This window comes from Dipodomys spectabilis, unplaced genomic scaffold (assembly GCF_019054845.1).
Source record: "Dipodomys spectabilis isolate Male_0828 unplaced genomic scaffold, ASM1905484v1 ptg000085l, whole genome shotgun sequence".
Lineage (NCBI taxonomy): Eukaryota > Metazoa > Chordata > Mammalia > Rodentia > Heteromyidae > Dipodomys > Dipodomys spectabilis.
Window position 1 is genome coordinate 6034522 of NW_024870762.1, and position 22456 is coordinate 6056977.

General features: G+C 46.1%; 1 protein-coding gene and 1 non-coding gene across 5 annotated transcripts; both read right to left on the reverse strand.

Annotated features, from left to right (window-relative positions):
- Positions 1 to 2041: 2041 nt before the first annotated feature.
- Positions 2042 to 2145, reverse strand: LOC122111567. Its single transcript, XR_006148018.1, has one exon. It is a non-coding gene; the product is annotated as a U6 spliceosomal RNA (small nuclear RNA).
- Positions 2146 to 5814: 3669 nt separating this feature from the next.
- Positions 5815 to 20639, reverse strand: Abcf1 (ATP binding cassette subfamily F member 1). 4 transcript variants are annotated; one of them, XM_042684040.1, is made up of 25 exons: positions 20513 to 20639; positions 15734 to 15780; positions 15279 to 15365; positions 14998 to 15124; positions 14826 to 14863; positions 14624 to 14737; positions 14382 to 14456; positions 13939 to 14067; positions 13168 to 13272; positions 12811 to 12933; positions 12346 to 12446; positions 12185 to 12270; positions 11702 to 11841; positions 11468 to 11616; positions 11080 to 11163; positions 10828 to 10952; positions 10571 to 10683; positions 10310 to 10481; positions 10092 to 10166; positions 9926 to 9996; positions 7590 to 7622; positions 7343 to 7511; positions 7097 to 7161; positions 6668 to 6740; positions 5815 to 6584 (listed from the first exon to the last, which is right to left on the reverse strand). In XM_042684040.1, exons 1-25 carry the CDS (start codon positions 20583 to 20585, stop codon positions 6418 to 6420), a joined length of 2541 nt encoding a protein of 846 aa, XP_042539974.1. In that variant the 5' UTR covers positions 20586 to 20639; the 3' UTR covers positions 5815 to 6417. The 4 variants fall into 4 exon arrangements, with proteins under 4 accessions (XP_042539974.1, XP_042539977.1, XP_042539975.1 ...); XM_042684043.1 differs by having other exon boundaries at positions 13969 to 14067; positions 14998 to 15127; XM_042684041.1 differs by having other exon boundaries at positions 13957 to 14067; positions 14998 to 15127.
- Between the last annotated feature and the right edge of the window lie 1817 nt (positions 20640 to 22456).

The following is a 22456-nucleotide window of genomic DNA, read 5'->3' on the forward strand; positions in this document are numbered from 1 at the left end:
ATTGGTATGTTTGGCCTCTTGCTGTAACAGAAACAGCTGCTTTTAAGGTACATTAGTAGAATGGGATCTTTTTGAGTCCTTTGGAACTAAACACTTGTTCTCCCTTCTAGTCGCAGAGCTAGTAGATTTAAAGACAGTTGTACCTCCCACATGTACCAAAATCCAATGATGCTTACGTCCCTCTTACAAATGACGCATAATTTACACATATCCTCCAAATCTTTATATGAAGTATAACGCATTTTAATTTGGTTTTTGTATAAGTACAACTCCTTCCATCATTCATTAATTTTTTTTGCTGATGCTATGCAGATTTGAACTTTTTTTTTTTTTTTTTTTTGGGGGGGGGGGGGTCTGGTCGTGGGGCCTAAACTCTGGGCTGGGGCGCTGTCCCTCAGCTCTTCAGCTCAAGGCTAGCGTTCTACCACTTGAGCCACAGGGCCACTTCCGGCTTTTGCTCTTTTTGCTTATGTGGTGCTGAGGAATCGAACCCAGGGCCTCAGGCATGCAAGGCAAGTGCTCTACCACTGAGCCATCTTCCCAGCCCAAAACTTACTTAGCTTTTGCTAGCTCAATTCATGCTCTAACACTTGAGTAGTAGCTCCAGCCAGGATTTTTTTGTGTACCAGTACTTGTGATTGAACTCAAGGCCTGGGTGCTATCTCAGCTTTTTGACTCAAGGCTAGAGTTCTACTACTTTGAGCCACAGCACCACTTCTGGTTTTCTAGTGGCTAGAGATAAGAGTCTCAGACTCCTGCTCAGGCTGGCTTTGAACTGTGATTCTCAGATCTTAGCCTCCTGAGTAGCTAGGATTACAGGTATAAGCCACTGGTGCCCAGTACTCTTCCCTCCTTACCCCCTTTCCCCCCCCCCCCCCCCCCTGCCCTGCCACCCCCTTTCCCTTAAAAAAAAAAAAATAGGTGTGAGCCATTGCCCTCTTGGGCTTTCTGGTTTTTTTTGTTGTTAGTCGTGAGGCTTGAACTTTGGGCCTTGGTGCTGTCCCTCAGCTCATCAGGTCAAGGTGAACACTCTACCACTTGAACCACAGCATCACATTCTGGATTTTATTTTTTCCTTATTGCTATTATAAAGATGATGTACAGGGCTGGAAAGGTGACTCAGTGGTAGAATGCCTGCCTTATATGCATGAGGGCCTGGGTTTGATTCCTAAGCACCACATAAGCAGAAAAAGCCGGAAGTGGCGCTGTGGCTCAAGTGGTAGGGCACTAGCCTTGAGCTGAAGAGCTCAGGGACAATGCCCAAGCCGAGTTCAGGTCCCATGGCCAACAAAAAATTTTAGAAAAAAAAAATATATGTATGTATGTATCTATAGAGGGGTTACTGATCCATGAGTCAGGTACATTTCTTTTTGGACAATGTCACCCTTTAGTTTTTTGCTCAAGACTGGCTGACACTTGAGCCACAACTCCACTCCCAACTTTTTGTTGGTTAATTGGAGATGAGTCTTGTGGACTTTTCTGCCCAGCTAGCTTTGAATTATCCTCAGATGGCAGCCTCCTAAGCAGCTAGGATTACAGGTTTGAGCTACCAGTGCCCAGCTCCAGCACTTTTCCTGGGGAATGAATTTAGGGCCTGGGTGCAGTCCTGAGTTTTTCTTTTTTTCGCCCGGTTGTGGGGCTTGAACTCTGGGCCTGGGCACTGTCCCTCAGCTCTTCAGCTCAAGGCTAGCACTCTACAACTTGAGCCACAGCACCACTTCCGGCTTTTTTCTTTTTGCTTATGTGGTGCTAAGGAATCGAACCCAGGGCCTCATGCATGCAAGGCAAGCGCTCTACCACTGAGCCACCTTCCCAGCCCCAGCCCTGAGTTTTTCTTGCTTGAGGCTACCACTTGAGCCATAGCTCCACTTTTTTTTTTTTTATTTTACTTTGATTTATAATTTTAATTGTGAAAATACCATACAGAGGGGTTACAATTACATGGGCAAGGTAATGAGTACATTTCTTATCAAACATTGTTGCCTCCTCCTTTGTTTCCCTTTCCCATTTCCCCCCCTCCCCCACCCCGGCCAGAGTTGTAAAAAATATAGAACGCTTCATGAATTTGCATGTCATCCTTGCGCAGGGGCCATGCTAATCGTTGTATTGTTCCAATTTTAGTATATGTGCTGCCAAAGAGAGCACTCTACTTTTTTTTACCTATACTAGGGCTTGAGCTCGGCCTGACTGCTGTCCCTGAACCTCTGTGTTTGTGTTCAAGGTTTAGCACTCCACGACTTGAGCCACAGCACCACCAGTGGCTTTTTTTGGGGGGGAGGGAGGTAGTTTATTGGAGATAAGAGTTTCATGAATTTTCCCTTCTGGCTGGCCTTGAACTGAAATCCTCAGATCTTAGCCTTTTGAGTAGCGTAGCCATTGGCACCCAGCTCATACTTGCTTCAATCTTTTGACACACTAATGGCAGTCTTTGCACTCACAAAGCTCAAGATCAGGTCCTCATGCTGCTGTGCTGAGACTTGAGAACCACCTCATATGTCCTATGGTTGCATTCAGCAGAGGCTACAGAGGGCAGCCTTATATTTCCAGCCCCCTTTCATCTCTCTAGGGCATTATCTCTCCTGGTTCACACCTTTCACCCTGGTAGTCTCCTCTAAAATGCTGTGTTCCTAATCTGGCTTTCATGGCCCACTGGGGTGCTTTCGGCATCCTGTCTACACAAGACCTATAGATCAGGGAGGGAAACCTCATCCAGGTAAACAAGGGCTACTGTCCCAGCACTACCTCTTTCTAGGCTGAGGGATATAGGGAAAACTTGTGTTTTTTGGGGTTTTTTTTCTTTTTTGTCAGTTGTGGGGCTTAAACTCTGGGCCTGGGCCCTGTCCCTGAGCTTTTCAGATCAAGGCAAGCACACTACCACTTGAGCCACAGCACCACTGCCTGGGCTGACTTTGAACCATGATCCTCAGATCTCAACAGGTGTAAGCCACTGGCACCCGGGTTCCGTTTTCTAAGTGTGGAAAATCATTACTTTTAAAAGATATGATAGTGGGGCTGGGAAGATGGCTCAGTGGTAAAGCACTTGCCTTCCATGCATGAGGCCCTGGGTTCGATTCCCCAGCACCACATAAGAAAAAAGCCAGAAATGGCGCTATAGCTCAAGTGGTAGAGCGCTAGCCTTGAGCTGAAGAGTGCAGGGACAGTGCCCAGGCCCAGAGTTCAGGCCCCACGACTGGACTCAAAAAAAAAAAAGATATGGTAGAGAGTGGAGCACTGGTGGCTCACCTGTAATTCTAACTACTCAGGAGGCTAAGATCTGACAATTGCATTTCAAAGCCAGCCAGGGCAGAAAAATCCCTGACTTTTATCTCCAATTTACTTGAAAACTGGAAGTAGAGTTGTGGCTCAAAAGTGGTAGAGTGGTAGGCCTGAGCAAAAGAGCTCAAGGACAGCGCCCAGACCCTGAGTTCAAGCCCCACAACCAGGAAAAAAAAAAAAAAAAGATACTGTACATAACCTGTAGGTAATACCATGTATGAATCAGGTGCCAGTGGCTCATATCTGTAATCTTAGCACTCAGGAGGCTAAGACCAGGATTGCAATTAGAAGTCAGCCCAAAAGCAGAAAAGTTTGTAACACCACATGTCCAATTAACCAGCATATTCAGGACTGCAGGTGTGGCTCAAGTAGAAAGCTAGCTGGTTCTGGTGGTTTATAATCTGGTGGCCTATAATCCTAGGTACTCAGGAGGCTGAGATCTGAGGATCACAGTTCAAAGCCAGCCTGGGCAGGAAAGTCCGAGAGATTTTTTTTTTTGGTCGGTTGTGAGGCTTGAACTCTGGGCTTGGGCACTGTTCCTGCACTCTTCAGCTCAAGGCCAGCACTCTACTGCTTGAGCCACAGCACCACTTACAGTTTTCTAGTGGTTTATTGGAGATAGGAGTCTCACGGGCTCTCCTGCAGGGCTGGCTTTGAACCTGGATCCTCAGATCTCAGCCTCCTGAATAGCTAGGATTACAGGTGTGAGCCACCGGCGCCCAGCTCCATGAGATTCTTATCTCCAATAAAGCACCAGAAAATCAGAAGTGGCGCTGTGGCTCAGATGGTAGATCTCTTGCCTTGAACTAAAGAGCTTAGGGATAGCACCCAGTTCGAGTTCAAGCCCCCAACTGACCAAAAAAAAAAAAAAGCTAGCCAAGAGTAAGAAAGGTGAGCCAGCATGTCAGCTGAGTTCAAATCCCCTTACCCGAGTTGGAGCTCTCATACGGGGCTGGGGGGAAGGGGGGGGGGGGGGGGGGGAAGGATTTGTTATTCACTTTACAAATAACATTCCTCTACATTGTTTTTATCTCATTTGGACTAATGAATTGAAAATTCAGTATAAAGTCTAACATGAACTACAGATAGCCCAAATAAATCTTAAAGCATCATATAATTATTACATATTTCCCTATGAAGTAATTATCAACTTCATTTTATAGACTGGTTCCAAGTCCAAGTAACTTCTCTAAAGTCACAACACTTAATGGTGGCCTTGAAGCCTCTTTCTCACCAGTCTATATATAATGGATCTACTTCACAAAATTGTGGAAATTATATGTCATCTGGCTGTCACTCATTTGTCCCTTGTTTTATTTTTTTTGGTCAGTCGTTGCTGTCCTTCAACTCTTCAGCACAAGGCTAGCGCTCGACTGCTTGAGCCATAACACCATTTCGTTTTCTGGTGGTTTATTGGAGATAAGAATTTCACATGGGTCAGGCCATGAATTTGGGGTATGTTGGGGTGCAGAGGGTGGAAAGAAAAAAAAAAGAATTTCAGGGCCTTTCCTGGCTGGCTTTGAACTGTGATCCTTGGATCTCAGCCTCCTGAGTAGCTAGGATTACAGCTGTGAGCCACCAGCGCCCAGCTTCTTTTACCTTCTTATATATTCCTGTACTGCACATGTTGGCAGGCTATTTTGTTGTTTGTGGATGTTTGAACTAGGATATGTTGTAGGTATTTGAATAAAGGTCTCACACTCGCTCAGCTGGCACTCTATACTTAAGCCATGTCTGAAGCCCAGCTTTTTGCTGGTTAGTAGCTGAATACTTTTTTTTTTTTGGGTAGGTCGTGGGGCTTGAACTCTGGATCTGGGAGCTGTCCCTGAGCTCTTCAACTCAAGGTGAGCGCTCTACTGCTTGAGCCACAGCGCCACTTCTGCTTTTCTCTTGGTTTATTGGAGATAAGAGTCTCACGGACTTTCCTGCCCAGGCTGGCTTTGCACCTCGATCCTCAGATCTCAGCCTCCTGAGTAGCTAGGATTACAGGCGTGAGCCATCGGTGCTGGGCAATACTTTTTTTTTTTTAAACACTAGTACTAAGGTTTTAACTCTGGTCTTTGGATTTTACATGGCTTTCTTGCTCACTGCTGGCACTTATCACTTGAGCCAAGTCTCCAGTCTGGCATTTTGTCTGTTATATAGAGATGGAATCTCTTCAGACTTTTCTTCTTGGACTAACTCTGAATTGCAATCCTCCAGGTCTCAGCCTAAGTACCTAGGATTTCAGATTTGAGCTACCAACATCTGGTTAAAGTTATTATTTTTAAAAGAGTATCCGCAACCTGGTCCCTAGCTATAGGGCACCTTATTCACTTGTGAGGTTTGCCTGGGCAGTTAGAGACTCAGGCGTGTCTTGCCCTAGGGTTGGGGGAGGGAGAAAGGCTCCTGAAAGAGGAAGCACTGGTTAAAGTGCAATGACATGGTGAGCTAGATCTACCTGTACTGGAGGGGAAGATTATTAAAATCTGAGAACACTAAAGTCAGCAAATCAATACAGAAAAGTTTCAACTTCCATGAATCTTCAAACAGTAACAGGACAGTTAAAAATTGCTTTTTTATTTCTTCCTTTTGTAAAAGGAGATTCAAGTTCAGCAGCTTTCCTTTCCTGCCCACAAGTCCCCAACGAGAGACCACAGGCATCTGATCTGGGCTAGAGAAGAACATGGGCCTCAGATATGCACCTCCACCTCTGAGGTGCAGTAGTCGTTTGAGTCAGTAAATCAGCACTAAACCCACCAGAAAAGAGCAGCACCACTCAAAGACCCAGGGAGTAGTTAGGCCTCAAACTTTAGAGGCAGGCTTCTGAGAAGTCTTGAAACTAGAGGCCACTCAAGCTTGGCTGGAGCAAACCCAAAAACGACAAAGCTGATGTGACCTCTGCTTGTACAGAGGGATGTCAAGGATGAGACAGTGGAGCTATCTGCAGAAAAGCCAAACATCCAGGTCTTTCAGAGGGCAGGAAGCAATCTAAGTGGTGTCCTGGTCACGTCAATGCTATACTCCATTTTCATGTGCCTGAGCTGGCTGCAAGAGTCAGTCAGCTGTGGACCAGAGGCAGGCTTCCAGGTGGAGAAAGGGTGACAACAGATAACTTGGGCATGCGAACTTGTCTCTCAGGATACATCCAGGAGGAAAAGCTCACTCCCGTGGTCGGTTGACCATGACTTCACCCAGAGCCTCCAACACCTCCCGCTTGTAGTCCTCAAAGTCACCATCAATTTGGCTAACACTCTGCTCTTCCACCACCCACAGCTGGCAGTTGGTTTCTGTTATGAGTCGGGCGTCATGGCTGACAACAATAACAGCTTAGGAGGAGAAAGAAGAGACTTAGAAACAAAAGAATGCCTGCTCTCTTGGGGGGAGGAGGACATGCTTAGAGCTCACTTACCACCCTTGTACTCATTGATGGCCTCGCCCAGAGCATCGATAGACTCTATGTCCAAGTTATTGGTTGGTTCATCCTATGAGGGAAAAAAAGTAAATTTTAAAAATTCTCCCTGTTGGGCTGGGAAAGTGGCTCAGTGGTAGAGCGCTTGCCTTGCATGCATGAGGCCCTGGGTTTGATTCCTCAGCACCACATAAGCAGAAAGAAAAAAAAAAATTCTCCCCGTTTATCTGTGAATAATGTATAATGTTTCTCCTAGGGAACAAGCTGTTAAAAGGATTTCTGCTTACTTTACTGCTATATATAAAGAGCAACTTTTATTGCTAAAAAACAACAAACCCACAGATGAACATTATAATGCCTGATTTCCATTGCTGTGACCCATATACCTCACTCCCCTCTTTACCTCCCCCAACTGTCCAGATCACTCACCAAGATGAGGACATCAGGCTCCCGACAGGCCAGCTCTGCAAACACTACTCGGGCTTTCTGCCCACCTGAAGCAGAAGAAAAGGGAAAATAGGTTTTCTATCACCTTGCACTACTGAAGGTAAACCACGGAGATGTGCTTATCTTTGCTGAAGCCCCCCAGTTCCTAGGTCCTCCTCCTTTCAGCCTCTAATAACAATCTGTACAAAAAATGAGGAGGGCACCCTTCCTAGTCCCCTGCAGTGATACCAGAGAGTTTGCAGATCTGGATGGTATGGGCATGGCTCTCAAGGCCAAAGCGACCCAGGCACTTGCGGGCATCCTGATAGGGCAGGTTGAAGCTCCGCTGCAGGTACTCAGTGGGTGTCTCCTCCATGTGCAGCTGCTCTGCATACTGCTGATTGAAGAAGCCAATTTTCTGCCCAAGAGATGGAAGTGATCAAAGTCATGTTTCTTTTGCCAGATTTTCATTACTTAATTTCCAAAGCCAACTTACCAGCCGGTGGTTCTTTCTCATTTCTCCATGGGTCTGCAAAGCAAAAAGCAACTGGTAAGAGAAAAGGGCTGCATCACTCTATCCCAACTTTTCTGAAGGGAAACAAATACCAGATTTCTACTGGGACCAAGTACAGGAAAGGGACTATGGACATTCTTCCTAATAGCACAAGGGCATACCCAGGAAATTTTAAGCTTAAGAAGGAAAATAAAGAAGAGGAGACAAAAAGTACAAAGAAGGAACTTCCACATACAATGAGACTCATAAACAGCAGTGCTATTCTCTACCTCAGATGAGGTTCAGGGACCTAATAACACCATATAGGGCTGGGAATGTGGCTTAGTGGTAGAGTGCTTGCCTCACACACATGAAGCCCTGGGTTCAATTCCTTAGTACCATATACACAGAAAAAGCCAAACAACACTGTGGCTCAAGTGGTAGAGTGCTAGCCTTGAGCAAAAGAAGCTTAGGGGCAGTGCCTCGGCCCAGAGTTCAAGCCCCAAAACTGGCAAAAATAAATAAATAAATAAATAATAAAATAAAAAATAACACCTTATAAAGACCTACTCTGCAGGTATGAGGATATAGACCTCTGCTGGAGTAAGGGAAAATGGCTACAACTTTTCTTATCCCACTGCAAAGTCCTAAAAGCAATTCTAAATGACTACTGCCATCAAATACATTATGATAGACCATATAAAACATATGGTATGCATATAAAACATAAAAAAAATATTTGATGTACATTATATGGGGAAGGCGGATTATAAAAGAATTCATGTGTAAGCCAGGCATTGGTGGCTCAGGCTTGTAATCCTAGCTATTCAGGAGGCTGAGATCTGAGGATCATGGTTCAAAGCCAGCCCGGGCAGGAAAGTCTGTGAGACTCTTATCTCCAATAAACCACCAGAAAACTGGAAGTAGCGCTGTGGCTCAAGTGGTAGAGCACTCGCCTGCCTGGAGCTGAAGAACGCAGGGACAGTGCCCAAACCAAGTTCAAGCCTTACAACCGACAAAAAAAAAAAAAAAGAATTCATGTGACATCTCATTCATAAGAAACACAATACACATCTGCAAAAGATAGACGGAAAAAGCTATCCACCAAACCCAAAACATTCATACCAGTTACCTTTGTAATTTCCTTCTGGCTTACACAATTTCTAGCCATTCTACAATGGTGAAGTATTTTCTTTTTCTTTTCTTTTTTTTTTCTTTTCTTTTGTGTGTGTGTGCGTGCGTGTGCGCCTATCCTGGAACTTGAACTCAGAGCCTGGGTGCTGTTCCTGAGCCTCTTTGTTTTTTTTTTTTTGGCCAGTCCTAGGGCTTGAACTCAGGGCCTAGGCACTGTCCCTGAGCTTCTTTTGCTCAGGGTTAGCACTCTATCACTTGAGCCATAGCACCACTTCTGGCTTTCTCTGTTTATGTGGTACTGAGGAATCGAACCCAGGGCTTCATGCATGCTAGACAAACACTCTACCACTGAGCCACATTCCCAGCCCCATCCTGAGCCTCTTTGTGCTCAAGGCTAGTGCTCTAACACTGGAGCCACAACACCACTTCTGGCTTTTTATGAGTAGTTTGCTGGAGATAAGAGTCTCACAGGGGCTGGGACGGTGGCTCAGTGGTAGAACGCTTGCCTTGCATGCATGAGGCTCTGGGTTCGATTCCTCAGCACCACATAAGCAAAAAGGAAAAAAAAAAGCTGGAAGTGGCACTGTGGCTCAAATGGTAGCGTGCTAGCCTTGAGCTGAAGAGCTGAGGAACAGTACCCAGGCCCAGAGTTCAGGCCCCACCACCGGACCAAAAAAAAAAAAAGTCTCACAGACTTTCCTGTTTCAGCTGGCTTTGAACTGTGATCCAGAGATCTCAGCTTCCTGAGTAGTGAAGATTTACAGGTGTGAGCCACCAGCTCATGGCTTTTTTTCCTCCCCTCAAAGCTAGTGTTCTACCATTTGAGCCACAGCTCCACTTCTGGTTTTTTGGTGGTTAACTGGAGTTAAGAGTCTGACTTCCCTGAATAGGTTGGATTTGAATTATGATCCTCACATCTCAGCCTCCAGAGTAGCTAGGATTACAGGTGTGAGCCACCAGTGTCCAATCCTTGTATTTTCTGTATAAGCAAAATATACAGGAAAGGGTGGCTCCAAATCCCTACCCTGCCCTTTGACCTCTCCTCTGAAAATTAAGCTGAACTCTTTCTCCACAGCCTCTCTTATCAATCATCTAAGATGAGGTCTGTATTAACTCTGCCTGCAGAGATGTTCCCTAACTCCAGCCACTGGTGAGTGGCAGGGCCCACATACTGCTCACACTCTCGATTCTTGCCTCCGACTCACCGGTGTGAGCTTGCCAGTCAGCAGCAGAAGCAGTGTGCTCTTTCCCACACCATTAGGGCCCACAATGCAGACTGCAAGAAGAAAGAAAGGTGGTCAAAAAAGGAGGTGCCCAAAATTCTCCCTGTGGTTCTTGCTCCATATACCAAGCCACTCAATACCAACTTACTCCTTGAGTCCATGTCGATGCCAAAATCCAGGTTCTTAAAGAGTGGTTTCTGCCCCTCATAGCCAAATGTCACGCCTGCGAGACAGGAAAAGAAGCAAACTTAAATTCTCAGTCATCCACAGGCCCCTCGAAAGTCTTGGCCTTGGAAGAAAGGAAGAGGAGCAGTCTCATGGAGTGCCCATGCCCTGCCTTCCCGCTGGCAGTGCCCCGTCACTCACCATGCAGGCCCAGCACCGGAGGGCTGAGCGGTGGTGGGTCTGGGAAGGTGAAGCGCACTGTGTATTCCTTGGGGCGCTTCAGGAGCTCAGGGGCCTCCTGGGATTCCTCATCCTGGTTTTTCCGCCGGCATTTCTGCTGCTTTCGAGTCAAGGCTTCTTTTGTTTGCTTTTCCTGGGAAAGAAAAAAGGGAGGAATCTGAAGACTGCCCAGTAGTCGCTGCAGTGTGTCCTGTTTCCTGCTGTTAAAAGAGCAGGGCTTACCGCCTGCTTGGTGGACTTGCCACCAGCCTTCAGCTCCTTCAGCTTTTTCTCCTGCTTTTCATACTGCTTCAGCAATTCTTTCTGCTTCTGTTGGTACATCTTCTTAAAGGTCACTGCGGTGCAAAAGAGGAATAATTAAGAACAAGCGAGGATGTGAGAAGGCACAACTGTCTGGAAGTCTGCAGAGATTTAGTTTATCACCATAGCCCTGCTGCCAGGATCCATCTCTTTCTTCCACCCTAAAATGTCCCACTTACTATAATTGCCCCTGTAGTAATGGAGCCGCTGGGCATCAAGATGGATGATATCTGTGCAGACGTCATCCAGAAAGCCCTGGTCATGGGAGACAATCAGTAATGTCTTCCGCCAGCCCTGAAGGTAGCTGTGATTTAGAGAAGAGTGTGCAAGTGTTACAATGGTTTGCGGAGAGGCAGATGATGGGGCAGGAAGGGAGGGAAAGAAGCCCATTATGGGAACCGATGTAAAGGCCATAATCAAGGGTAACGCACTTATTGAGCCAGATGACAGCATTGAGATCTAGGTGATTAGTAGGTTCATCCAACATCAGCAGCGTGGGCTCCATGAACAATGCCCTGGAGGGAAGAACAATGGCACATTGGTAGGGTGAAGGAAGGAAGACCTTTGCTCAATAGCTCCCGAAGCCTCTGAGAGGCAGAGTCTAGCATCATAAACAAGCTTCTCAATCTCTCCTCAGAGAAGGTCACAGGTAGAGCACATACTATCGGCAAGGTAGAAAAAAGATCCTAATCTCTCACAATGTACACAGTATGGCAGGGAGAAGGTGGCTTCAAACTTCCCTACTGGCCTTAAGAGTGGGAAGAAGGGAAAGTCCTGGTAGTTTGAGGACAGAAGAGGGCGGTAAGGTGTACTGCCCACCTGGCTAGAGAGACACGCATGCGCCAGCCCCCTGAGAACTTCTGTGTGGGGCGGTTCTGCATCTCAGGGTCAAAGCCCAGACCAGCCAGGATCCTCCGTGCTTTGGCTTCTGCAGCTGCTGCCCCGGTGGCCCGCAACTCTTCATATACCTGGGAGGAGGGAGAAGAGGACACATGTTTGAGGACCCGGGGACCCCTGAGTCTTAGCTCGTGTCCCCTGCGCCATCTCCTCTACCTTCTCTAGCTTTTCAGCAGCCGTGTCATCCCCCTGCTCCAGCTGTCCCTGAAGCCGTCGCTCTTCCTCCAACAGCTTCAATCGCTTAGTGTCAGCACGCAGAACAGCCTGTACTGCTGGTGTTTCATCTGCTACCACCTCTGCAGAATGGAGAAGAACAGTCAGAGCACCCAGGAGCCAAAGGTACCTATTTCCTCTTCCCTTAGTTCCATCTCTGCTCTGCTTGACCCTGCCCAGAATTTTTCAATAAGACATTTTCAAGCACCTGCCTAGCAAGTATAAAGCCTTAAGTAAAAGCCCCACTACTACTCAAAAAAATTAAACTGTTAAGTCTGTTATTTACCTTCCCCTCCTTTCTTTAGTCTCCCTCTCAGTTCCCAGCTTTCCCACTATCCTCCCAACTCCACAACCACAACTTCTGGTTTGGGCTTGTTCTTCTACCTCAACTGCTCAGCCCCAGGCCCTCCACCCTACTGGCCTCACCCTGCTCGCACAGCAACACGTCAATGTTGGGAGGGATGCTCAGGGCACGATTGGCAATGTGCTTGAGGAGTGTGGTCTTGCCTTTGCTGAAGAATAAGAGTTATGAGGACTTGCCCACCATAGATAAATCCCCTCTCTGCCCTCCAGACCCATCTCCTCACCCGTTGGGTCCCACGAGCCCATAACGGCGGCCAGCTACAATGTACAGGTCAGCATTGACAAATAACTCCTTGCCATGGGCTGAGATGCTGAACTTCTCCAACTGTGACCAGCAGGGGAGAGGAAAGGGAGAAGAGATCAGCACATGAGACCTTTGAGACAGGAGCTGTAACTTTTGGGAGCTTCTGACCCATAGCTCTAGCAGAATCCCGCACCCTTCACGTGGACACCTCTGTGGTCCACTGCCTCTCATGGGAGTCTCACCATCCTCAAGCTAGATTGTCTCACTTATATCCCTCCAATAGTAGCCAATCTTTCTAGATCCTTGTTCAAATGCCCCTGCCCTGCTTTTCTGATAAACTAGCTCCTTCACATCCTGCTGCCTGGGTTGCCACAACCACTCAGGGAAAATCCAACAGGCTCCTCCCTAGGTGAACAGTTTAAGCAAGGGCACCATCCAACCTCACCTTTATGTCAGATGCATTTTCTAACATGGCCTGGCGGGAGGACACCTCTGCCTGGGATACAGAGAAGTCATTTTCGGCAGCATTAGCTGCTTTTAATGAAGCCACCTGGCGTTCATAATCCATCTGAGAAGGAAAGAAAAACTGTATGAGGCCATCTACATCATGCCAGTCTCCTATCACTGTATAACAAGACTGTATTCACATGCTGAGATAAGATTCAGAGAACATGCTTTGTTCCTTATTCCAAAAGTTTTACTTCCAGTAAAACACCCCAATTTTACATGCCCTTTTAGCTGGAGCATAAAAAAAAAAAAAATCAAATTCTCTTACATTGACTACAAAGAACCAGTAACTTACCTGTTTTTTAAGCTTTTTCTTCTCCTTTTTGCTGAGATTGGCATAGGGATCATCTGCCTTAGTAGAATCTCCCTCCTCGTTCTCTTCTCCTTCTCCCCCTGAGCCCTATAAAATGATTTTTAAATAAAACAAATAAGCCAGGCACCAATGACAATAGCTAATCCTAGCTATTCAGGAGGCTGAGAGCTGAGGATCCTAGTTTGAAACCAGCCTGAGCAGAAGTCTGTGAGACTCTTATCTCCAATTAACCAGGAAAAGCTAAGTAGCCTGTGGCTCAAGTGGCAGAGCACAAGCCTTAAGCAATAAAGTTCAGAAACAGTGCAACAGGCCCAGAGTTCAAGACCCCACGCCCACCAAAAAAACAAAAACAAAAAACCAACAACAAAAACAAACCAGATGGCTCAAGCCTGTAAACCTAACTACTCATGAGGCTGAGATCTGAGGATCACGGTTCAAAGCCAGCCCAGGCAAGAAAGTCAAAAAAATCTTATCTCCAATTAACTACCAGAAAACTGGAAGTGGTGTTATGGCTCAACTGGTAGAGTGCTAGTCTTGTGCTGAAGAGCTGAGGGACAGCGCCCAGGCCTAGAGTTCAAGCCCCACACCCGACAAAAACAAACAAAAAATTTCAAAGCTGAAAACACAATATGGCTCTTTATGAAAAATATTTAGACTCCTGCTTTGAATAGCAACAACCCCTAGAATCTCAATTTCCCCTAAAAGCTGCAGAGCCTAAATCCCTCTCTGTCTCTATCTCACACATACACACACCTGTTCTGTCTTCTTGACCTTTTCCTTCTCCTTCTCCTTCCCTTGTTTAGGAGGCTCCTTTTCTTTAGTTACTTCTTCTTCCTCTTCATCATCCTCTTCATTGTCCAAAGCAGCAAATTTATTCTGAGGCTAACAGACAAGAGAAAGATCTGATGAAATGTTCTACTTCTCAAGATCTAGTTCTTGGGCTGGGAAGGTGGCTCAGTGGTAGAGGCATGCCTTGCATGCTTGAGGCCCTGGGTTTGATTCCTCAGCACCACATAAGCAAAAAGAAAAAAGCTGGAAGTGGCGCTGTAGCTCAAGTGGTAGAGCGCTAGCCTTGAGATGAAGAGCTGAGGGACAGCGCCCAGGCCCAGACTTCAGGCCCCACAACCAGACCCCCCAAAAAAAATTAAAAAAAAAAAAAAAAATCTAGTTCTTTGTCCTGCCAGTCACTCTCTCACCTTTGCCTTCCCTTTGGACTTATCTTCCTTTCCCTTTTTGCCCTTAAGGCCAGGCTGTTGGTCTTCAGATACAGCCTGCATGAGACACACATTAATTTTCACTTAATTGCTTAAAAGCATTTTTAGAAAAATATTCTGATTAACTTATGAGTGCAGCTGGGGAGAACCTGACAGAAGAGCTAGTTTAAAAGTGCCACACCCTCGCCAAAGGCACTATAGAGAGTAGGAGCAACCACTCTCACCTTGTTGATCCGATTCTTCTCTAGTTTGGCAGGTTTAGAAAAGTGTTTTTCTTCTTCTTCTTCCTCCTCCTCCTCACTCTCATCTTGAATCAGAGCTGCAAAAACATTACCACCCTAGAGGAAAGAACCACAAAAGTCAACAGAGATGGTCGTGGCCATGTTTATACCCTTGGGGGTCTCTGCTTACCAATACACAATTCACCTTGGTTTTCTTTCCTCCTCGGGGTATCGTTGCAGGTACTGAAATGACAAAGGGCAAAGATGAGATAGGCAAGAAAATGTCAGTATCTGGCTCCTCCAATTCAAAGACCAAAGTAGGAGGTATCATTCCTCCTCATTCAGGATCCCAGGTACTCATTTCTCAGGTCACTTACCATCATCCTCCTCATCACTGCCTGGCACGGAGAGCTTCTTGAGACGCTCCATGAGTTCTTTTTCCTCTCCATCATCATCTGCATCTTTCTTCCGCCGGCCTTTTCGGGGGTCTCGCTTTTTCTTTTGCTGCTGAAAGCAAAAGAAAGTGGAAGGATGAAGCCAGACTCCTGCTCTACTTTTGCCTCAGAGGATTCCCCATAAACTGAGCAAACCAATGTTAGCTGAAGAAAGGCTGAAGGACTCAAGGTGTTCCCAGGATTGGGGCCTCTATCACTTATACCTGTTGCTGCTGGTGCTGTTCCTTCTCCTTGAGCACTTTCTCTTCTTCCCCAGCCTGTTTATCTTCTACTGCCAGCTCCTCAAAGAACTATTAAGGGGTTAAGATATGGACAAGCATGGGTCTAAGGTCAATCTCTCTGTACACACAGGTTCTCCAACCAATTCTCCCCTTGTTTCCTCTCTCTCCCTCTTTTTAGTATCAGTTGGTATCTTAGTTTTAATTTTTTGGAACAAGGTCTTGGTCTGTTGCTTAGGTTGGCCTCAAACTTCTAGACTCAAGCAATCCTCCTGCTTTCATTTTCCAAGTACTGGGACAACAGCCACATCCACCATGCCTGGCTATCCCCTCATGGCAAGACCATTCTCCCTTCCCTGCACTTCCCACCACCTTCACATGGCCATTTATTTTGTATGGAAACACCCATAGTCATTTCTCCTCTTCCCTCATTTTCTCACCGTCTTTTTGGTCTTCTTATCCTTCTTCCCTTTCTTTACCACCTTTTCTGGAAGGTGAAGCAGACATCATGAGTGCTTATTCACAAATTCCAAGGCAAGCTAAGCTTCCCTGCAGAATTAACAGTGGCTTTGGCACAACAGTACTATTTTGTTGGCTCACTTGTCACTGCCCATACTTTATCCTATTCTACAAGTTCTGCAGAAGTAATCATTTCAATCCTCATTCATTCATCCCATAAATATCTAGTTACTAAATGGCTACCAGCTATCAGAGACAAGTGGAGCAGCAAATAAGATTACTCTACTTTTCTCTTTATCTTGCAGGCTTGAAGACAACTTTAAAGAGTAGTCACAAGTGCTGAACTTTCCAAAAGGGAAGGTAAAGGCAACTTGGTGGAAAGGGGCTGAACTTATCTCATGCTGTCCTCCCTGTGGAGATGGTATTTAGCTAACACCTGAAGTATGAGTTGTTAGGCACAGGGTGAGGATCCAGTGCTGACACAGGTCCAGCAATGAGAAGCCGTATGTACCAGGAAAGAGAAAGACTAAAATTCAAATCTTGGAGGGTAGAAGGGAACAAGGGAAGGCTGCAGTTAGGACCGTATAATCAGGTTAGGGAAGTAGATACCAGTGGCTCACGCCTGTAATCTTAATACACAGGAGGCTGAGATCTGAGGATAACTCAAGGCCCACTGAAGCAGTAAAGTCCATGAGACTCTTACCTTCAGTAATTAATCACCAAAATGCCAGAAGTGGAGCTGTGGCTCACGTGGTAGAGTACCAGTCTTGAGTTTAAAAAAAAGCTAAGGAACAGAACCCCAGGCCCTGAGTTCAAGCCTAGTACTGGAGCATGCAGGCACATGCATACATAGAGACATAGAGACACAGAAACAGACAGACAGACAGACACACACACACACACACACACACACACACACACACACACAAACACAAACAATTCAGGTTAAGGAATGGGGACTTTATTGGTATGACCACTTTTTGCACTTTTTGGCTTCATTATAGAACAAGGGCAAGGAAACAATAATGCAAAATCTGTTGAGAGACCATGATAGTATTCTAGGGTGGTGGTGAGGAAAGTGAGAAAAGCAGAATTTTGTGATGGAAAAGAAGTAGGAAATAAAAGAGGGTACTCAAAGGACTGAGACTGGGGCTTAGTGGTAGAGTGCTTGCCTAGCATGCATGAAGCCCTGGGTTCCACTCCTCAGTACCACATAAACAGAAAAAGGAGGAAGTGGCACTGTGGCTCAATTGGTAGAGTGCAAGTCTTGAGCAAAAAGAAGCTCAGGGACAGTGCCCAGGCCCTGAATTCAAGCCTAGGACTGGCAAAAAAAAAAAAAAAAAAAAGGAGGGTACTCACAGACCACTTCTTTTTAGCTAATAAAATTAAGTTGGCTAGTGATTCCGCTCATTATTTCAGGAACTAATGGCAGAGAAGGTCACCCTGTCTTCCATGAGTCCAGTTACGGATATGTTGTATGTGAAACTTACAAGCTGCATAGTTGGCTTGTAAGTACATGGATATCTGGGTCTACCTTACCAGCACATTACAGCAAAATATGTTGTTTTTATCTGTGTGTCAGTCTGTCATCCTCAGAACCTTGACAATTTCATCTGTGTTCTGGGGATCAGAGGGAGAAGTAAGTTTGCTGACTCAACTAATTCTAACTCTTCCTTCTGTCCATTTATCTGAAAGTAGAGGATCAGGTCTAACATCCCTCTCCACATCTTTTTTTTTTTTTTTTTGGGTCCGGTCATGGGCCTGAACTCTGGGTCTGGGAGCTGTCCCTCAGCACTTCAGCTCAAGGCTAGCGCTCTATCAGTTGAGCCACAGCACCACTTCCGGCTTTTTTTCTTTTTCCTTATGTGGTGCTGGGGAATCGAACCCAGGGCCTCATGCACACAAGGCAAGCGCTTTACCACTGAGCCACCTTCCCAGCCCCCCTCTCCACATCTTATGCCAGTGGCGCATGCCTGTAATCCTGGCTACTCAAGAAGCTTAGATCTAAGGATCTCAGTTCAAAGACAGGCTGGGCAAAAAAGTCCCAGTGAGACTCTTATCTCCAATCAACCACAAGAAAACCATAAGTGGTAGTGTGGCTCAAAGTGGTAGATCACTAGCCTTTTTCTTTTTCTTTTTTTTTTTTGGGGGGGGGTCCGGTCATGGGGTCTGAACTCTGGGCCTGGGCGCTGTCCCTCAGCTCTTCAGCTCAAGGCTAGCGCTCTACCACTTGAGCCACAGCGCCACTTCCGGCTTTTTTCTTTTTTGCTTATGTGGTATTGAGGAATGGAACCCAGGGCCTCATGTATGTAAGGCAAGCGCTCTACCACTGAGCCACCTTCCCAGCTCCATAAAGCACTAGCCTTAAACAAAAGATCTCAGGGACAGCACCTAGGATCTGAGTTCAAGCCCAATGACCAACCAACCAACCAACAAAAACCATCCCTCCCCTTCCACTCATCAAAGTGGGAAGAAGCAACCTCATTATCTCTTCATATCCAGTCTTTCCAGTGTTATATAAACCATCACGTCTATACAAAAGATCCCTATAAGCATTTAACTTTAAAAACATAAAAGAAGGGGCTGGGAAGTTGGCTTAGTGGTAGAGCACTTGCCTTGCATGCTCAAGGCCCTGGGTTCGATTCCTCAGCACCACATAAACAAAAAGAAAAAAGCCAGAAGTGGCGCTGTGGCTCAAGTGGTAGAGCGCTAGCCTTGAGCTGAAGAGCTGAGGGACAGCGCCCAGGCCCAGAGTTCAGGCCCCACGACTAGACCCAAAAAAAAAAAAAAAAAAAACCATAAAAGAAGCCGTGTGCCGGTGGCTCATGCCTGTAATCCTAGCTACTCAGGAGCCTGAGATCTGAGGATCGCTGGTCAAAGCCAGCACGGGCAGGAAAGTCCATAAGACTCTTATCTCCAATAAACCACCAGAAAACTGGAAGTGGTGCTGTAGCACAAGTGGTAGAGCACTCGCCTTGAGCTGAAGAGCTGAGGAACAGCGCTCAGGCACAGAGTTCAAGTCCCATGACAAAAACAAAACAAAACAAAAAAACAAAATATTAAGTACTCTTAGACCAGAAATCGACATATTCCACAGTAACTATTGACTTAGAAAAGTTTTTCTGAGCATTGATCATGCCAAAGCGTGAGATAGTAAGAGACAATCTCTAGCCTGGCGTTGGTGGCTCATGTCTGTAATCCTAGCTACTCAGGAGGCTGAAATCTGAGGATCACAGTTCAAAGGCAGCCTCGGAAGGAAAGTCAGTGAGACTCTTAACTGGAAGTGGCGCTGTGGCTCAAGTGGTAGAATAGAGCACTAGCCTTGAGCTGGAGAGCTGAGGGACAGTGCTGAAGCCCAGAGTTCAAGCCCCAACGCCAAAAAAAAAAAGCCAAATGCTGTTGGCTCATGCCTATAATCCTAGCTACTCAGGAGGTTGAGAGCTGAGGATGACAGTACAAAGCCAGTCCGGGCAGGAAAGTCCGTGAGACTCTTATCTCCAATAAACCACTCAGAAAACCAGAAATGGCACTGTGGCTCAAATGATAAGAGTTCTGGCCTTGAGCTGAAGAGCAGAAGGGATAGTGCCCAGGCCCAGAGTTCAAGCCCCACAACCAACAACAACAACAAAAAAAAACAATGTCTATAATTTAGGATTTCAGTCTAAAAGAGCACTATCGTACCTACTACATTCAAGGCACTGACTTCTCTCTGATTGAGTCTGATTAAATCCTAGGCATGCTTTCTGTGTCCACCCTGAATTCTTTTCAAAATCTGATTCTAGTATTTTTTGGGTGACTACCAGTAATGGGACTGGAAAGATGCACAAGATTAATGGTGAAATAAATTTGGATGAATGAAAGTTCAGCTTACTCTGACAACCCTGAGACTAATTCCATACACTGATTTCTCACCAAGGACTAGCACAGGCCCACACATTCTTCAAGTCTCTTCTGTACTTCTAAGATCCTCCTCTGTAGGACATCTTTTAAGCTTCCCGCAACAAAAAAGCCAAAGAAAATATAGGCTGCCAGTTTCTCTTGCACAATACTTACAGGAGACATCCAATAAATGCTTGTAAAATTAGTCATGTCACAGGTAGTTTTCCGTGTCTATTTTGTCCCCTTCTTGAAATGACAAGTGACTTCAAGCCTGCGAAGGTATCTTCATACTTTTTTTTTCTTCCCACTCTCAAAAGCCCAGTATAATACAATATCTATTTTAAAAAGGGTGCTCAATAAACATTCAAATAAACTTTGACTGGAGGCGGGGGGGGGGGGGGGGGGGGGGTCTGACTTGCATGAGTTCAACGCCCAGAACCACAAAAAAAAATAAAAATAAACCCTCATTCAAACCCTCAGCATTTACACTTGCAGATGAGTGAATGGGATGTAATACAGAGCTAGCTTCTCTTGAGACACAAGTGATATCACTTTTGCTAACCTTCTTGTGAGACACTGTGGCCGGAACGCCGTACGAAATGACAGAAAAGAGGACTCTCCTGTCATCCCAGCTCTCCTCGCTACCATATGCTTTCGTAGGCGCTCCTTCCACACCAGTGAGGCTCGGGTGCAACACCCGGACACTTCCTCTCCTGACTCTAAACCTCTCTCCGGCCGGGGCAAACTCTTCACCCATAGCACACATGCGCAGTGACCCCCGTAAGGGCCTGGCCGGTCAGGCGCCCCACGCCCTTCTCTCAAGGGCTTCTCACTGTTCTTTCTTCCTCCTCTCCCGTTTCCCCTCTGCCCATCATCCTCACCCGTGGGACTCGTGCTCTCTCCGTCCCCAATCCACTCCGGTTCCGGCGGCTGCTGCTTGGGCCCTTTCGGCATCGCGCTGGCAGTTAGGGATACTTTGGCGGCGCCCCGGCGCTATTTCCGCTTCCGGCGGCGTGCAGTCCTGAAAGGGGCGGGCTCACCAAGCAGGCGCAGGCGCTTCTGCCACTGTCTTTGCTCCTAGGCTCCCACGTGCGCGCGTTTCGCAAATCATGGAGGGGGCGTGGGTTCCCACCGGAGGGCGGGGCCTGAAGCGAAGGGGCGTGGCCTGACTTTTCCCTTGGCGTTGGTGTAGCTTTTATTATTGTCTGGGAAGCGTGACCCGGTGACTCCAAGACGGTACCGTGGGACTCAGGGAATGAAAATAAGTTTTGGATAGTACGAAGTAAATTGAGGCATACTTTTATCTTTCTTTCTGGCGATACTAGAATTTGAACACACCCTTGTTAAGCAGATGCTCTGCTTCTTCCGCCATGCCTAAAACCTTTATTTGGGGTGTGTGTATGTGGGCAGTTTGGCTTACAAATAAACTCACAAAATAAAATGACAGGCAATGAACTGCAAGATGTAAACTGATAAGTGTTGAAACCTGTTGGCCTCATTAGAGACATGGGTGCAATTTAAACTCTACGACTTAACAATAGATGTAGAAACTTAAGCAAGGCTTTCCCATAGTCCTGCCATCTCCTATTCCTGTTTAGCCCACAATCATGCTTTTGTTTCTGTCCCTACCATTGCTTCAGCCATTCCAAAGTCAACAGATCAGGAACCAAGTCTCTTGACTTTATTTTACTTTCCCAATATTTGATATACATTTGATCACTTCTTTTATGTTTTCTTCAAAGGCTGGTCCTTTTCCACTCTTACTGGTTTCTGCTCCTTTATATGCTTGAAAGCTCAATCTTTGAATAACTTTCTCCTTCACCACCTCCTCCCCCTCCTCCCCCTCCCCCTCCTCCATCTCCTTCCTCCTCCTCCTCCTCCAGGGCTTGAAGGACCTAGGACGATTGGTGCTCTACCACTTGAGCTACAACCCCACTTCTGGCTTTTGAATGGTTAATGGAGATCAGAGTCTTACAGTCTTTCCTGCCTAGGCTGGCTTCAGATCTCAGCTAGTAACTAGGATTACAGGCATGAGCTACCAGCTGGTCTGACCTTTTTTCTAGACTTATCACCTACATCCCATGGCTTTAGCTATCATTCTATAACTGATGAGGATTTCTAAATTTTCCTTATGAGCCTCAACTGTCATGTCTGTCCTCCAGGCTAATGACTCCAAATGTTTCCTGGACAGCATTTCTGAGATCTCTAAATAGCACATGCAAAATAGAGCTCTTTCCATGTCAAGAAATTACTAGTTCCTTCTGCCCACAATGCAAGGTTATCCTTTCTCCGTTCTTTCTCCTCTAAACAATCCATCAGCAATCCATATGTGCCTCATTTATTCACCCATCCACTCAAAACATGTATTTATTGAGTATGTTTAGGCATTGTTCTAGGCTCTTGGAATACCATTGAATAAAATAAAGATTCCTACATTTCTGGTTAACGCTAGAGACTATAGATCAATCTGGGTGTGATGGCATAGAGGAAAGGATCATGAGTTCAAGGCCAGCCTAGGCTACATACTCAATTTTTAAATTAACTAATTAATTAAATTGTTATTAAGGGGTTACAATTTCTTAAATCAGATGGTGAGTACAATGCTTCGTAGATACTTTCACCCAAAAAAAGTATAGCAAAGGCTGGGAATGTGGCTTAGTAGTAGAGTGCTTGCCTAGCATGCACTTGGGTTCAATTCATTAGTACCACATAATCAGAAAAACCCAGAAGTGGTACAGTGGCTTAAGTGGCAGAGTACTAGCCTTGAACAAAAGCAGCTCAGGGACAGTGCCCAGGCCCTGAGTTCAAGCCCCAGGACTGGCCAA